This window comes from Neomonachus schauinslandi, chromosome 6 (genome assembly GCF_002201575.2).
Source record: "Neomonachus schauinslandi chromosome 6, ASM220157v2, whole genome shotgun sequence".
Classification (NCBI taxonomy): domain Eukaryota; kingdom Metazoa; phylum Chordata; class Mammalia; order Carnivora; family Phocidae; genus Neomonachus; species Neomonachus schauinslandi.
In genome coordinates, this window is record NC_058408.1 from 24,160,292 (window position 1) to 24,178,539 (window position 18,248).

The window sequence follows — 18,248 nt, forward strand, 5'->3', positions numbered from 1 at the left end:
AAGCTCTAGACTTATTAAAAAAAATTGCCAACCAATTAGCTTCTGTATTCCATCAAGCAAGTGAATTTCTTTCTGGAACAGCTAGTGTAATTGTTTTTCATTTTCATAATGTCCTCTATTATTACAATCAAGATTTATTCAGGAAAAGGTCAGCATGCTGCTCAGTTTCTGCTCAGGCTTCCTCTGGATGCAGGCTGACTTTGCTATTGGGTATTTATCCTGGGAGCTCCCCCTTTTAAAGCAGCAGCTGCTCTGGCCACGCCTCCAACCTTGGCCAAGGACACAAGCCCTTCAGTGAGCCACTGGGCCTCATTAGCCCCCACTGGTCTGTTTGTCCAGGCTGAAGGCTCGGCCAGCTCTGGATGTACACCCCCAGCCCCCAGCCCCAGGTTGGAGAGCTGGGAGCTCTGCTAAGGAGTTCTGCCCCCATCATGGGCATCAGCAGGCGGTCCCCAGCACCTGACTGTGACAGATCTGAGGAGAAACCAAAGCCCTCTGATGCTGAATCAGAGGCCTGAGACTCAGCTGTGTTCATCTGAGTAGGTATTCTTCAGAACTGGACAGAGTTCATTTCTAGTGTATCCCGCACCCAGACTCAAATTACCAAGCTGGTCTCTCTCTAACCCAGTGGTTCTCTCCTCTACTGCAGATTCGCACACGTCCCCTGTCCACCCTGGAGACGCAGTACAATGGATGTGAACAGCTGTCACGGGGAGAAAACTGTACGGTTGAGAATCACTCTTCTTGAGGACCTAGTCAAACGCAGGGAGGCCAGCAATGGGTGAGGTTATGGTTCTCAGTGGCTGGACTGCTTCACAGAAGGTCTTAAAGTTTGAATTTTATAATCCTCCCCTGGCTCCTAGTTAAAAGAGAGATGAGATTGAGAAAAGACTGGGAGAAGTTTCCAAGTCTACTTCTTGGTCAAACAAACACTGGAGACAGGAGAGGTAATTATCCTGGTAACCTCAACAGGGACAAGGAGGAGGAAGGCCCTTTCTTCAGTGCGATCTGACGACATTTGGTAACATGGAACAAAACCAGTCATTTCTGGGAAGCCTGGCCGTCAGACGGAAATGAAGTCTAGCCCTGAGAGTCCCACTCGAAGGCCCGTGAGAGATGAGCAACCTTGTCAAGCCTCCTAAGGGAAGGGCTGTTTGATTCATAGGTGGCTACAATGACCAGGGGCTTGAGGACACATCTTCGTGGACTGGGGTCTCATGGGCCAGTTCCATTTCTTACTCCCATTAAAATATAAACCAAGGTCCTCTCTCTCTTCCAATCTACAATGGGAACATGTAGGTTGAGGGGTTAAAGCCATGGTTCTTAACTATTTGGGGGTCACAGCCTCCTTCAAGAATTTGACAAAAACTAGAGATTCTCTCCCCAAAAAATTCATACATGTACACATACAGATGCATGTCATTTCATATACAATATAATGGTGCTAATAATCCATGAAGGCCCTGAAGTCTGTGCCTAGTCTAAGAACTCAAATACTGGATTTTTATTAAAAAAAAAAAAACCTAAATTGGAAAACACTGGTACCAGGTCCCTCTTTAAAATTTTTTTGGTGTCGACTTGCATAATGCCATCTCTTCTAAGAACTGTACTATATTTCTAGAGCTTCTATCCATAATATTAGTGAATTCTTCTAATGGATTCAAACTCATCTTTTGCGTGTCTTAACAAGGTTCGGTATAGTGATTGGGAACACAGGCTTTGGGGAGCAATGAGAAAATCAGGATTGAGGTGCGAAACTTGTTTTTTATCATGTACTTTTCTGGACTTTCTACCTTTTAATGATGGACATTTGTCTCTTTGATTAAATTGACAAAGAAAAACAAAACATCCCAAGAATTTTAGAGTCAATTAGACCTGGTTTTGAGTCCTGGCCCCATCATGTACCAGTTCCAGGGGAGTATTCTGGTTTTGAAGTCTCTTCCCTATAAAAAAATGTACCTCCTTCATGGGGCTGCTATAAAGCTTGAATGAAGTATTATATGCAACGCACTGAGCACTGTGCCTGGCACACAGGCGGTGCTCAATCCATATTTTCTGTAATTATAATATCCGAATTGCTTCTCTATACAGGACCCTCGAATCTAGTCAGGGAAAGGGAAGCAGGTCTGTCAACATTTGCCAGCAAGTGATTTATAGAAGTCTAGCCACCTTCTTCTCCTGACAGACATCATCAAGCTGAGGACTCTAGATCCCAAAATCGAAAACTTAGCTCCTCAGGGAGAACACAACGCTTCGGACAGACTGTTTTAAATACATGACATTTCACTTAAAAACCTTCAGCTTCACAGGCCCCAGGGGTTTGATTTGGCAACAACCAACAGACTATGGGTAAGATATTAATACACCAGGTTGATTTTAGGTTTGGAAGGGATGAAGAGAAATTGTATTCTTCACCATGGCCCCAGGCAAATCATGGGGCTGAGAATCCATCAGGCCTTTAAAAGCTTTTCCAATGGGAGACACTACAATTTCCCTCTCTAAATCCATGATTTAACAGCCTTCCCTGACTTCCCCAAAAGGCTCTCTAAGAGATAAGAAGTCTAACGTTATTCTGGCTGATTCTTTCTGATGGTTCTTCAAAGGCATCCCATCACTCCTCTTGTCACTCTCTCGCCTATAACAACATGGATTGGCTTTCTCGTGCTCCCTGCATCTAATAAGGGACTTGCCTCTGTGCCCTCATGTTCTGCCTTCCTTCCCTGGCAGTGAACTCCATCCTCTCTCTCCAGCAAGGATATCCGTCCAGCAATTGCCCTTGGGTCTTTAGTGTTGCCTCTCCAGTGGGTCGTGGTCCCCACCAGCATACAAACATGCAGTAATACTGGCCCCCTGGAAAAGAATTCCCTCTTAACCCCATATCTGTACCATATTACTGTCCCATTTCTCTCCTCCTCTTCACAATAAAACTATTTGGGCGTTGTCTATCCCTGATGTTTCTGATTCTCCGATTCATCTCCAGCCCTTCTGTTATGGACTGAATTGGGTCCCCTCTCCCCAAATTCCTATGTTGACGCCCTACCCACCCCCCTCCCATGTGATTGTATTTGGAGAAAGGACCTTTAAGGAGATAATTAAGGTTAAATGAGATCCTACGGGTGAGGGTGAGGCCCGAATCCGATAGGACTACTGTTCTTATAGGAAGAGGAAGAGACCCCAGAGCTCTCCCTGCGTGTGCACAAAGGAAAGCCACAGGAGGATGCAGAGGAAAGACGGCCATCTACAAGCCAAAAAGAGACTCCTCACCAGAAACCGACCCTGCCGGCACCTTAATCTTGGACGTCTAGACTCCTGAACCACAAGAAAATGAATTTCTGTTGTTGAAGTCACCTACTCTGTGGTACTTTGCTACGGCAGCCTGAGCAGATACATATACCTTCTCTCTTGCCCCCTCCCACTCTTTACTGTGGTAAAATCTACATACCATAAAACTGACCATTTTCACCATTTTGAAGTGTACAATTCAGCGCCATTTAGCATATTCACAAGGTTGTGCAACCATCACCACCGTCTAGTTCCAGGACATTTTCATCACCCGAAAGGAAACCATGTCCATTAGCAGTCACACGCCCCACCCCCGCCATCCTCCCCTCCCCCCAGCTCCTGGCTACATGGCTCCTTCAGGAGCCTGTTCCAGACACTGCAAATAAATGGGCTCCTACACCACGTGGTCTTCTGTGACTGGCTTCTTTCCTCCAGCAGGATGTTTTCCAGGTGCATCCACGCTGTAGCATGCCTCCGCACCTCATTCGTTTTCACGGCTGAACACGACCCCCTCCCCCCATATGGACCTACCACACGTTGTTTAGCCATCAGCGGCTCCCCTTCTCTCCTGAACGGACGCCATCAGGGTCTGGCCCCTTCCACTCCATCAGGACAACACTCCTCAGGGTCACCAGTGCTCTCCCTGCGGCTAACGCAATCCTGAGTCCTTTTCTCGGCTGGCCTGTCACCCCCTTTACCTCTGGTATCACTCCCTCTTCCAAACACGTCTCTGTGTGGCTTCTGAGACGCCATTCTCTCTAGGTCCTCCTCCTACCTCACAGCCCACGGTTCCCTGCTCAGTGAAGTGTCTGCAGACCACTGTATCTTATAGAGCAAACTCTCGCCCTGACCCCTGGCACTCCCCGGTGCCCTGACCTGCTTTATTTTTCTCTAGAGCACTTTTCCTCCAACACGGGATATGCGTCCTCGTTAGTTTGGTCTTCTTCCAACAGAACATAAACTCCAAAGGGACTCCATGGGACACCTGGGCTGTTTGGTGACTTCTTAGATGGCCAGCACCTAGAGCAGGGCCTGGCCCACAGTAGATGCTTAATAAATATGTGTTAAATAAGGGAACAAATAAGCACGTGAGCAGCTGTGGCTCTCCAAGACAACCCAACCACAGGTCTCCTTGTCCATCTGTGTGTAGAAGCCAAAACGCTCCTTGTGAAAGTCAGAAGAACCGCCCAGACACAATCTTTCCAAACGAGGAGGCACCTGGAGATGGGTGAGATTTCGAGGAAGAGTCAGCTTTTCCGGGGACGTCGGAGCACCTTAATCGGGAGAAAAGCACCACCGGTTCACTCTCTCATCCAGATGGCGGAGCAGCGTTTGAGGACCTAGAGCAGTGCTTCTCGGACTTCCATGAGCATGTGACTGACCAGGGGACCTTGTTAAAATACAGACTCGGATTCATAGGTCTTTGAAAGGGGAGGGGCTGAGATTCCGTATTTCTAACCATCTCCCAGATGATGGTCTGTGGACCTCACTTGACTAGCAAGAGCTTATTATACTATATTGTTTGACATCTGAAGAAAGCAGGTTTCAAAAGACAAAGAGCAGAGTCAGCTGCAGTGAGCGGGAGCTCCCAACACTTTGTTGGGGGACAAAAAGTCAGGGGCGCCTGAGTGGCTCAGTCGTTAAGCGTCTGCCTTCGGCTCAGGTCATGATACCAGTGTCCTGGGATCGAGCCCCGCATCGGGCTCCCTGCTCAGCAGGGAGCCTGCTTCTCCCTCTCCCACTCCCCCTGCTTGTGTTCCCTCTCTCACTGTCTCTCTCTCTGTCAAATAAATAAATAATAATAAAAAAATCTTTAAAAAAAAAAAAAGTCACTGGGTAGCACACAGGCTGTGGTAAGCAGCCTCTAAAATGAACCCCATGGTCCCTGCCTACTGGTTTTCACACCCTGGTGTAATTTTCTCCCTTTGAGTGTGGGCTAGATTTAGTGACTCATTTCTAGTGAATGGAAAACGGCAGAAGGCATGGGATGTCACTTCTGAGATTAGGTTACCAATGACTGAGCTTTCTGTCTTGGGTGTTCTCTCACTCACGTGCTTGGAGGGAGCCAGTTGCCATGTTGTGAATAGCTCTATGGTGAGGCCCACATGGTGAAGAACTGATGAAGGCCTCTGGCCAACAGTTAGCCAGCGAGGAAGGTCCTCAGTCCAACAACCTGCGAGGAACTGAATCCTGCCGACACCACACAGGTGAGCTTCGAAAGCGGATCCTCCCCTAGTGGAGCCATTAGGAGAAGACTATGGCCCTGCCCCCAACACCCTCACTGCAACCTCAAGAGAGCTAGAGCCAGAGGCCCCCCGCCAACACTGCACCTACACTGGGGATTCCTGACCCACAGAAACTGTGCCATAAGAATTAATGCTTTTTGTTTTAAGTTGCTAGGTTCTCGGGTAATTTGTTACACAGCAATAGGTAGTTAATGCAGTAGATGCTAGAAAGGGGCTGTTACCAGCTCAAGAGTCAGTACAGAGTTTTCGTTTCCGTCAGCCTAAAATGCACAGCATGTGAACACCTTCTGTGAGTCACGAGGGGTTCTGAACTCGGGCAGTCGTGGTGCCGAGTCAGGGCTCGGCTAATGGAAGGTGCAGACACAGCCGTGTGGAGGAGGCAGGCTGCAGAGCCAGGACCCTCTGTTTCTCTGCACGGCCGGCAGGAAGGCTGAAGGATGGCGTGGGTGCCCCGGCAAGGTCTCCGGCAGAGCTGCTAACCTAGATGCCTAGAGAGCTAGGCTGACCGTGAACTTGTAAGCAAGCTGAAGCTCACGAGATGGCCACCAAGTTTGTTTTCCTTTGAAGCAAAGACCAAACTGACCAGGAAGATGAAGAAATTTGTGCTAAAAGACCCTCACTCCTTGGTCTAATTTTTGTTTTCTCTTTTGATAGATTCATGGATCTAGACAAATGTTTCTCCACGAGAGGAAAACCCATGAAGCAAGAGTGATGACAAATGGCAACCGAATTCAGCCTCAGTATAGGGAGTGTGGGGGGGGCCTGCCTCACCTGGCAGAAGCCCTTACTCCACACAGAACTGCCTCCTTGCAGGATGTGCGTCCATTACTTCCAGATCCAACAGTGTTTTCAAGAGAAGCTAGAAATCTAGCTATTTTTAAGTAAAATCCCTAATATTTAAATGTTTCAATGTTTTCAAGACACAGCAGACTGAAAAGAAATACATCTATGCGCCTTATCTGGCCCTCCCATTGCCCATTTATAGCCTTTGCTTTAGGTTGTTGAGGGAGCTGTGTCAGAGGAAGCAACATGAAGACAGAGGGGCCCACAGGGCAAGCACCACATTTCCTTGCTTGTTGCCTCGCTGCCCCGTGGGGACCTAAAGCCCGCCCTCGGCAAGAACACACTGCTTTGACAGGAAGCCATGCCCCATCCAAGCCCAGGGCCCCTCTGGCCCTCAGACCCCTCTTCTAGCTACCCTTACTCCCTGGGTGACCAGCGAAAACATCAGTCAGCATATGGTGACTCCAGACTCGTATCTCTACCCTGGGTTTCTCCCGAGTGTCAGATTCCTATGTCCCACTGCCCACTTAGAATCTCTCCTTGGAGGCCTAACGGGCACCTCACATTAACATGGCCAAGTTGGTGCCTTGTCTTGATTCTGTCCTCTACACCTCGTCTTCCCCAACTCCATTACGGAGTCACTGGTTCCCTGTTGCTCATGCCAAACATTTCAAATTTCTCTCTTTCCTCATACTCTACATCCTCCCCATCAGGACGTCCTGTCAATGCTATGCTCTAAATGGACCCCAAACCCGACCCCACCGCACCGCCCTCCCTCATGACCCACCCCCCACCACCCTAAGCCCCCAGTGCCCGTGGCTGAGACCTCACAGTCACCTCTGCATGGTGTCCCTGCTTCTCTTCATAGCCCCTGATAACTTCTCCTCAAAGCTGTCGGCAGGCTTCCAAGAATACATATAGATCAGATCTTACCATTCTTCTGCTTCAAAGCTTCCAGTGGCTTCCCAAATCCAAACCCATTATTACCATGACTCTCGGGGCTTGATGGCCGTGAACATCGCTTGTGGCTCCTTCTGTCACTCCATTTAGGTCGCTGCGTCTCCTCAGAGAGTCCTTTGCTGACCACCCCTCTCTAGCAGCTCTCCCTCTTTCACCCCTGCCCCCATTCGGGCCCCCCGCACTCTGGCTCTTAACTTACACTTCCTTAGTCTTCACCTAAGCACTTATTCCCGCCTGACATATCTGTTATCTGTCTGTCTCCCAGCCTGGAATGTGAGTTAAACAGTATCAGGGCTTTTGTCTCGTTTCGCAATGTATTCTCACAGACTACAACTGTGCCCCGCACACTGTCGCCGCTCCACAGATTTCACGGGGCTCGATGAACTGACACGGCTCTACGGATAAGCTTCCAGGGGCCGAAGCCCAGGCCTGATCCACTGCTCACTGGGAAGTCTACTCACTGATTGAGGAAGGCAAAGAGGTATCTCATGATAATCAGAGTGGTTTTGGGCAGGACCAGGAGAACTTTCCGGATGTGCAGAGCTCTCTCCTGCAGGTTGTCCATTGCTGAAAGAAGAAAGCCATGCGTTACCGTCCATCGCAACTGAGATCCCAAGGAGTAATGGTGTGAGGGCCCTGACTACCAGCAGGGGCTGCACAGATAATAAAGCCCCCCCACGGGGGCTCCGTCCCCGTGGCTCCTCGGGGCGGGACTGCTGCCGCAGGGCACCTGCTGGGCTGCAGACGCTTCCTGACCCCCGACTGAAGGCATATGCTCCTCGGGCTCAGAAGGGGTTGGGGATGTTCTCCGAGCACCTACCGCTCTCTTATTAAAACAACCACAGACAAGAACGGTCCCGAAACCTGCTAGGACTGCAGGCTCGACATCCAGCCTTGGAGGATCCATGTGTGGGGAGGGAGACAGGCTGTGTAGCTCCTGTCCTGCTCGCTTTACACATGCATCTCCTCATCCTCTGGACAGGTCTGGCTTATCTTTCCCCCTCTCTTATCTGCAGTGGGGTTGGGCAGAATGTGGCCAGAGGCAAGAGATGGTAGATCCCTACATAAGTTGTGGTATCTGGGGAGAAGACGCGAGGTTTCCTGTCTCTTGTGCTGTGGACAGACTAATCACAGACCTCCATCATGGCCAGCCTCCCCACTAGTGTGCCATGTGGATATTGTCATTTTCTATGAGTGCCTTTCTGTGAGAAAGAAGTGGAAAGCAGTGGGTTAGGAGCACATCTCAAGGGGAGAACTGGGCAGCCAAGGTATCTTGAACTGTCTTGGTAGCCCCAGCCACTGAAGACATCTACCTAAGCTCAGTCCTAGAACAAGACGTGAAGATAGGAGGGAGGGCCTAAATTTAATAGGCACAGAACTGATTTCCACTAGGCTTCCACAAATAGTGGGTCAACAAATAAAATAAGAGAGCTTACTGAATGCCCTGGAGCAGAGAGAGACAATGTTCAGGGCATACAATGAGTCCAACCGGAGACTTGGGGGCCATGAACACCCTGGTGCATCCAGGAAGAAGACTCTTCTCCCATTTCAAAGGCACTGCCTTCTCCAGCCTCTGGAGCCATCATTCTAGTGGAGTCCACTTCCAGGATGACCTGGTATTAATCTAAATTTCCATGCATTTTTTTCCATGGAAAACAAAAGAGAGGATGTTTCTGGATAATAAGCTAAACTAAATGGGTAAGAATAGCTTTTCAAGTCCCAAATTTGAGAGTAAGAGGCAGGAAACTATAAGGATAAAGTAGAGACTATATCTCTTTCTAGGAAAACATCATATTGCTACATTTAAGTGTTCAGAGGGCTTTTATTCCTAAAAGAACACATACTAACACATCTAGGAGGTAAGCCACACCATGTTTATTTTTTTATTTTTTATTTTTTTTTTCATTTTTTTTTAAGATTTTATTTATTTGCGAGAGAGAGAATGAGAGACAGAGAGCACGAGAGGGAGGAGGGTCAGAGGGAGAAGCGGGCTCCCTGCTCGGCAGGATCGAGTCCCACTGTGGGACTCGATCCCGGGACTCCAGGATCATGACCTGAGCCGAAGGCAGTTGCTTAGCCAACTGAGCCACCCAGGCGCCCACCACACCATGTTTAAAGCAACAAGCAGGGGCACCTGGCTGGCTCAGCTGGTTCAGTATCTGACTCTTGATTTTGGCTCAGATCTTGATCTCAGGGTCATGGGATCGAGCCCCGCAGTGGGCTCCATGCTGGGTGTGGAGCCTGCTTAAGATCCTGTCTCTCCCTCTCCCTCTGCCCCGCCCACTTAAAATCAGTCAATCAATCTTATAAAACAAAGATTCATTCTAACCTTAATTATAAAAATAAGCAACAAGCAGAAAATATTTCCCCTTTATAGCATAAAAAGCACAGGCACTAATGTATGAGCTTCCAATAACTGAAAAGGACTGTGTCTTATATATGAATAGAAATATATTTTACTGAAGAAAACAAAGCTCAGCAAAGCAAGGAGTTTAAGGCCAATCAGAAAGAAAAACCCAGGAGTTCTGACTTGTGGTCCTAGACTCTTACTGAAAAGTCATCTTTCTTCCCTCCCCACCAGGGATGAAGGACTGAGGACGAGGAAGAAAAACTTCACTGAAGAAAAGGAAAAAGAAAAACATTATTGAAAAGCTTATGGGAAAAAAAGGCCCCGTGGACATTTCTTATCTGTCACGACAAGGTGCTCTTGCCCAGAAGCCAGTCTGAGGCCAGGATGTACTTACTGACACAGGCCATCAGGTCATGGAAGATGTCCTTGGGGAAGAGAGGATGTTCCAGCCCCCGGAAGTAAAGCTTCAGGACGCCAGCAATGGAGTCCATGTCATGGTCATTCTGGTCCCCAGCCAGGGGGTCCTCTCCTGAGGATAAGCAGCCCCCCAAAAAAGGAAAGAGAGAGTGAGAAAGGTAAAAACACACGGGACGAAGCAGGAATGGTGGGGAACGGGTGACCTGTCCGAGTCCTCATCAGAGTCCATCAGCTCTCTGCCCAGCATGGCGACCATGAGTAGGGCACAAGGATCCAATAGGATAAATTCGCTTCTGTCAGACCAGCTCAGGGACATTCCCTATGGGCCGGGACGGGACACTGCAACTGGCCCTCTCACAAGAATCATGAAGCCAGGCTGGGACTGAGCCTCTGGGGGAGGAAAATGAGGCCAAGGAGGCTCTCCCTCCTGACTGGCTCTCACTGTTCCTGGCTCGCAACAAAGGACACCTACTTACAGGAGAACAATCACGCTGGGGCTCCCTATGGAAAATTTCATATCAGATGTAATTAGATTTAATGATAGGACCAACCTCAAATTGAAACTATATATATCCATTACAGTGACGGAAATTGCCAAAGCTTGCCCATTACCTTAATACGCCACAAGCTAATAAATGGGCTACAATGAACAGGCGCATTAGCCTTGATATTAACTGCCACCAAGGGTTCTGGATGAAGTCATAAACCGCCCAGATATCATAGTTAACTTCTTGGGTTTCGGCAGATCATCCGCAGGAGAGAGGCAGGGTGAATGGGGCTGAGGAGGACTTGGGGAGGACTGTCTACACGGAAGCAGGTATTGGGCTGAAGAGGTCGCTTGCTAACCTCTGGGTCCTCTTGGGGGGGGTGGGAATGGGTGCAGCCAATATCCCAGGAGGCTGGCACGCATTTGGTCTGATCTTCAAGCCTGTTTCCTTACCTCTCTCAAAGGCGTTTTTGATGTCATTCACTTCCACCTGGGATCCCGACACCCGGAAAATTCCTTCATGCTGTAGTCCTGGAAAGACAGGGAAAAGTGATCAAGGCGAAGAAGAAACAAAGTCACAAGCACAGCTCCAAGCTTAGTTGAATGTCTGTGTCCTCCAGCCAGTGTGCATGTAAGCCCCCCCGGCTCTCTTCTTCAGGCCGAAGGAGAAAGCATGTGGAGGGATGCTGGAGAAGTCACCAGAACGGATAGGAGGCATAAGAAAGCACTGAGTCAGAGACTTAAGGGGAAAGAGGTCTACACCCAGCTCCATTCCCGATTCCGAGGGAGACTAGGAAGCAGGTTCCTTCCCCTGCCTTTGCCTCTTTGCTCCCATCTGCAAAGTGACGAAGGGACCCCTGGCACCTGGTCACCCAGGGCCAGGAGCGGAAAGCGGAGGTCTGGCAGGCCGGCCATTAGATACCACTGGAGGAGTTTCATAAGGTCTGAGATACAATGATTGCTTTGGCTGTTCGAATACTGTCTGGCTCTTCCAGGGCACAATGTTTTGAATCCTTAGGAAAGAGAGAGGACGGGAAAAGGCAAGTGATCAGTCCACGGCCAGATACCCTGCCAGCCGCTGGTTCTTGACTGCGGCTTGCCTCCCAAACGTGCATGGACGTTGCGGGACGATAATGGGCGTGAAAACCTTGTCTTCTTGGGTTTTGTTAGAGTACAATCCTAAAAAAATAACGCATGTGCTGTGATTGCCGCTAAGAAATGCTTCCATAGAAATAAATCCACTGGTTCTCAAAACAGCCACTAAGGAGGAGTCACCAGCACGCCCATTTTCCAGCTGAAGGAAGTGATGAGTGATGAGCAGCCTTAGGTTATAGAGGTGACAAGAACCAGAACCAGGAGGCCGGCCCAGGCCTTCTGGTTGCAATCACGCACTCGCTCCTCAACACCAGGCTTCTGGGGCCTACCAGAGGCAAAGTACAGAGAGGGCAGGAACCCGCCTGCTAGTCCGAACTCGGACGTGGCTCACAACCCCACACGTGGAGCTGCAGAAGTGGTAAGAGATCCAGGGGGCATGCTGTTAGTGCTGGCCCCGGGGGTCAGACTGAACTAGCAGCTGTAATCACATCCGGCTTGCCAGACTTTCTCAGGATCCCCATGTCTCCGTCCTGGGCGTCTTGTCCATGTTCCTCCGTAATGGTGTGATTCATCAAAAACTTGGACATATCAGGGAAATCTCAAACAAATTTCTTTTTAAGGAAACAAAATAGAACTGCCCACTGTTTTCTGGCTATCCTCTCAGTGAGGGGGTGACTGGGTTCTCTTGGCTAGACCTTTGAAGGGAAATCACGTTGGCCAGGACTACAATCTTGAATCCAATTGAAGCAGTATTAAGAAGCAAGCAGGGGGAATTTAATTACCTGGCTTGTAATAGGACTTAAGTTGTCTGCTCCTCTAAGGGAATCCGCAGAATATTCCTCAGAGAATGGCAGGCAATGTTAAAACCCCATTAGTACCCATGTAATAATACCATATTAGTTACCAATGGGATGTAACAGCCAAATTATGTCATTTACACACAGAACGCAAACAGCCAAGTGTTCTGACAGAAACAGTCACGTACCCTGCGACTTGTCAAAAACGCAGTATAGTCTAAGACACACTGAGATCCCCTCAGTCTGGTTCCCATTTCTCTTCGAGAACCTGCACTTTAGAAGGATCATGATGTGTTCTTGCTCAGCAGACAGAATCTGTAGAGTGTCTAATCTAATGACTCTGAGAGTAGGAGCACTGATAAGTGGTTGGGTTCCAGAAGTAAAGGGGAAAAGCAGGGGGCTTTTGATTAGAATGCAGGGAAGGCCCCACATGACTAACCTGACACATCGTGATCTTTCTGATTTGCTCTTCGTGCATACTTTTACCATAAAAGTAAAAAAACCACTCGGACTTGGAAGTGGCACAAAACCTTCCATTCTGCACTGGATTCGGCTGTTGCCAAGAGGTGCTCTCCTACAGAATTCTTGATATGTTTGCTACAATACTGCCTCACGGTACTTGGCTCCCTTCTGCATAAGATAGGTGGGGTCTTCCCCACCTGATTCAGTCAGTCATTCCCCAAATGCCTCTCCTTTAAGTCTTCCTGGATCACTCTGACCCACCATTTACAGCGGAGCCTCAGCTTTCTCATTTCTACAATGGGAACGATAACATCTATCGCCCAGGGAACATGACGAGAGTAAGGATGGACACACTGCAGCCGTTGGTGGGTCACAGACCCTTTTGGAACTGAGTTATGGAACCTATCTCCACTGAATGCACGTGCACAAAAATTTTTAGCCCTGACTTATAGGGAGTTCAGGAATCCCTTGAGTCCTTATTTGGGGAAAAAGTTCAATTTTTAGCTGAACAAATGTTTTTTGAAGAACTACTACATACGAGGGTTGTTTTTTTTTCTTTAAATCAACAATACGTTTATCTATTTGTTCAGTCCTGGAATAAGCATAAAATGGCTTCAGAATTGATAGCCCCCATCCTTGTGATAAAAAATTTGTTTACAGCTCTTTTTGTCTTCAGATTTACAGTATAGTATCAAAATACTGTTTTCAAAAGTTACTTAAATTACTTGCTTCCTCATCTCCTCAGTGTGGTTATGTTATTCATTTGTCCTGCAGTTAGGTTTATTTGTTACTGTTTGTATTCCACTTGGGGTTTTACCTACATCCTTGTTTTATTTATCTGTTTATTTATCCTTTAAACATGGGAAGCACAAATGCAGTTCTAAACGTCACAATTAGACAAAAAGCAATGTTCAGAGAAATGTCACTTCCCTCCCACTCCCACCCGCCCCCATCCTTTCTACCCTGTCTTGCACCCATCTCTTGTGGATGAACAATCAAATATTAGTTTCCAGATTCATCCTTCCTGTATTTCTTCTTGCCGAAGTGAGAAGACACATGTGCATTCTTATACCCTCTTCTTTCTATATAAAAGGTAGCATGCTCTAGACATTCTTTCCCACTTTGCTTTTTTTGCTTGTTAACATATTCTGGAAATCTCTCTGTGTAATTTCATGGAGATAGTGCTCATTGTTTTTTTTGTAACTGCCTAGTATTCAGATATACCACAGGTGGTCCAACCACTCTTCTGTGTGAGGGTATTTAGGTTGTTCTTTTTATTTTTTACAAATGATGCTGCAACAAATAACCTCGTGCATATGTATCTTTATGTTGTTGGAGTTGCATCTTCCAGGTAAACTGCTACAAGGACCGCTGGATCAGAAGATAAATGCATACATAGTTCTGTTAGATATCGCCAAATTCCCCTAAGAAAGGGTTGTACCTGTTGGCAATACCACCAGCAACATGTGAGCACACCTGTTTCCCCAGAGCCACACCACAGAAATGTCCCTGCATACACCATGCATGTGCAGGGGCAGAGATGGGGACATTCCAGCCACCATATCCGGAAGCGTCCCCTCCTCGGCTCCCCCACAGCTCCACTCTGGGCCTGGTCACAGTCATGTCTTCTCTGGGCTGCTGCAGCCGCCTCCTTCCTCCCATGGCCTTGTCTCCATCCAGCAGCTCTTTTTAAAGAGCTCCCTCTGTTCAGAATTCTCCAGTAGCTTCCCACCTCACTCAGAATAAAGTCTAAACACCTCCCTTAGGTGAGGAAGCCCTAAGAGTCTGGCCCCTGGCTTGGTCTGCTGCCCCTCTCCTCTCCCCTCTCCGCTCTGGCCACCCAGGCCTCCTGCAAGCCGGCCCCTGCCTATGCCAAGGATCTCTGCATTTGATGTTCCCTCTCTCTGAAACACTCTTCCCAGACAGCACCTGGCTCACTTCCTCACTTTCTTTTAGGACTCCACTCTGATGTCACTCTCCGAGGTGACCTTAGGGCCTTTCCCTGAACAACCCCCCTAGAACAGTGTCCCCCCTCCATTCTCCGGCTCTTTGCCTGGCTTTTCTTCAGGACACTCACCATCATCAGACACACCGTATATTACTGTGTTTATTTATTAACTGACCAGCTGATCATCTACTTATCTGCTCTTCGGTAGAATATAAGGTTCACGAAGGCAGGAACTTTTATCCCAAATCAGCTTCCCACCCTCGGCCACCCCAAAATCAATCAATCAATCAATCAATACGTTCTGTCAAGTCGGCCTCCGAAATACCTCCAGGCCTTTGGGGTCAAAACATACGATGCCTTTCTCTTGGCACACAATGAGCAATCTCTCTCTATAAATTTGGTGGATGACCAAATAGAATGCATGGCTGAAAGAACAGGAGTCCAGACTCTCTTCTTCCTATTGTCCTTTAGACACAAGTAACTTTTCTTCTCCGGAACTCACTTTGGATTTATCTTTGCCAATTACTTGATCATTAATCATTACTATCTTGTGAAATTTCTTACACTGCTATTCTGAATGGCTATTGCTTATTTCTTTTTATTTAGCTTTCCAATTGCTTATTTTCTCCCAACTGCATCATAAAATCAAATAAAGACAGGAAGAGTGTATGATCCCTGTTTTTGTTTTCCTATTTCACAATGCACGGTGCCCAGCATTGATCAGGGGCTTGATAAATATTTGTTGACCGTTGATATACAACGCTGTCACTTCAAGTGAATAGGGACAAGATGAAAAAATGGTGGCTGATTAGAATGAGAGAAGTTGTAAGCATGCTAAAATAATTACTATTCCAAAAATGAACCCAAGTGATGTTCCAGCCTACTGAGAGGAAGGGAGAACAAATGTCTACCTCTGCATCGAGTCCAGCAATCACCTCGATACCTCTTTAGCTGCAAGAAGGTCATTCTGTCCCTTTTCCTGTAACTAGATAAGACAGCAACTAAAAACAATTTCTGATGTCCAGTTCCTAGAAATCTTCATGGTGCTTGCTCAGATATCTGTGCTTTCTAAATGTCTTATACTTAGAAGCTTGAGTCTCTGGCAATTCATCTCCATCCCTAGATTTTGTCCAAGCAGCCTGGGAGCTGGTGAGGCATGGAGTTTATGAGATCCAGCTTCATCCAGGCAGCAGATACTGCGATCCGACTCAGGCTGAGGAGGAGCCAGCCCCCGAAAACTCTCAAATGTTGGCTACAACGTGAAGACCAACGACTACTCACTGCGCTCCAGCTGATGTTGTATCCAGTGAGACCAAACCAGAAGAAAAACTGAATGTTATTAGGAATCAGTGCAACATCACAAAAGGAGTTGTTCTCAAAACAGTCTAATGCAGAAAGCCAGTGTGACATAAGGATTCAGGCTGTGTGGCAGGAGACTCCGACACGTGCAAAGACAGTGAGTAATGGCGAAACTACCATCACATCATACCAGCTGTACTTACTCACATCACGGCTATAATTTAAACCTTGCTCTCGGGCTAGAAAAGGGAGCGTGGTAAGTGGCTGAGGCCTTTGGGGTCAAAACATACGATGCCTTTCTCTAGGTGTCTAGCTGTGACCATTCTGAGGTAGCAAACATTACGTGAACAAATAAGACTTTTATTCCATTTCTGAGAATGTCAGGATGAAAAGTCAATCTCTATTCTTACTCTACAAAGAATTCCTGGAAGTTCTTTCCCACTTTGCACAAATATGGGCAAGGCTGTAATCCTGCTTACCGTGTCTGCTGATAAACCGGATACAGCTTTCTACCACCAGAGGAATTGCCTGGCTGGAATCCTGAAAAGCCGAAGAGAAACATAACATCAGAGTCTTTAAACAGACATAGCCCAGAGTCAGAGAAAATGGGCCAGACCGGGCGGGACTTGTCTCGGCTGGATCAGTGGCCGGTCCTCACAGAAGCATCGGGCCTGTCCTCCAAGCTCCAGAGCACGTACACAACCGCCTACTTGGAATGCCACATGGATGCCTTAAATTCAGCATGTCCTAAATGCAACTGATCATCTTTTATCCCAAATCAGCTTCCCACCCTCGGCCACCCCAAAATCAATCAATCAATCAATCAATACGTTCTGTCAAGTCGGCCTCCGAAATACCTCTCAAATCCATTTACTTCTCTCCATCTCTACTGCTTCCAACCCGGCCCGTACATCAGTATCTCAATTCCCATCCTTGTCCTCCAAACCACATTATCCTTCCTTCATACAGTGGCTGGGTGATCTTTTGAAAGGGCGCATAGCCCATCGTTCACTTTCTAGGCCAACTTCTTTCAAAGACTTCTTGATAGTGTCTTTACACAGCCCTACGTGTCCAGGGTCCTGCTTTGCCTCCAGCTTCATCTCCTCCTGCTCTTCCTCCAGTCTCTCTGTTTCAGCCACATTGGCTTTCTTTCCATTCCTTAGATCAGTTCTTTGTCCATGGCTTTGTATGAGCTGCTCCTGCTTCCAGAATGCTCTCCTCACCCTGGAATCCCACCCTTAGGGTCTCAGTGCAAGTATCACTTTCTTAGGAATGCTTTTCCAGATTCCCCAGATGAGATCAGGGCCCCTGTCTACAGGATCTCAGCACCTTGTGCTTGGCTCTCATAACCATGACTGTGACTTAATTGTGTGGGTATGAATATCTTGTTTGCATCTGCCACCACTATAATAGGTCATGCTCCACAGGGCAGATCCTGTCAACTTTTGGCTCTCCACAGCTGGCCATGATACTCTCACAAGGTAGGTGCTCAATTAATATCAGTTGAGGATAGCAGAATGAACCAAGGGGAGCATCAGAAAGGGGGTTTACTTGGCGTAAAAGGTAAAAAGAAAAAACCCAGTTCTTAGAAATAGTGGAAACTAATTGGTACTAAACTAAGAAGCAGGCCTCCCAGATATCAATCTTCGCTCTGCCATTTTGCTATATATCCCGCCATTTACTTAACTTCTTTGGGCCTCAATTTGATGTCTGCAAATCAGGAAGGGGGTGGGTGGTGAGGAGAGTAGCATTTCCTCCTGGCACATGAACATTAGTGTTTACCATTTACAGAGGCATTTCTAGAGGTGGTGGGTCATGGATCGGTCCTGGTAACAGCCCAATGGGGTGTGCACTGTTATTCTCATTTGACAAATGAGGGGACGAAGGCTTAGCAAGGTGAAACAGCTGCTAATAGTGACAGAGTCGGTAAGTAGCAGGGCCAGGATCAAACCCAGGCAGTCGCCCTCTGAGACTGCACATCTCACTGCCACCCAGCCTATATCCCAGGAGCTCAGCAAACACTGCCAGCTATGCATTCCCAGCCTGCATCCCAGGAGCTCAGCAAACATTAGCCGGTATGCACACCAAGCATTACTAAAAACCAGTAGGGCTTTATAATGCA

The 18,248-nt window shown here is 47.7% G+C and overlaps 1 protein-coding gene across 2 annotated transcripts in view; it reads right to left on the minus strand.

The window, feature by feature from the left end:
• Positions 1–18,248, minus strand: part of SRGAP2 (SLIT-ROBO Rho GTPase activating protein 2) — a 225,494-nt gene that overhangs the window by 16,775 nt on the left and 190,471 nt on the right. For both annotated transcript variants that reach the window (XM_021686556.2, XM_021686555.2), the window contains exons 13-16: positions 16,606–16,666; positions 10,979–11,056; positions 10,016–10,150; positions 7,733–7,838 (exon numbers count right to left, since the gene is read on the minus strand). In XM_021686556.2, the coding sequence (XP_021542231.1) occupies positions 7,733–7,838; positions 10,016–10,150; positions 10,979–11,056; positions 16,606–16,666 (380 nt within the window). The remainder of the gene's footprint in view (positions 1–7,732; positions 7,839–10,015; positions 10,151–10,978; positions 11,057–16,605; positions 16,667–18,248) is intronic.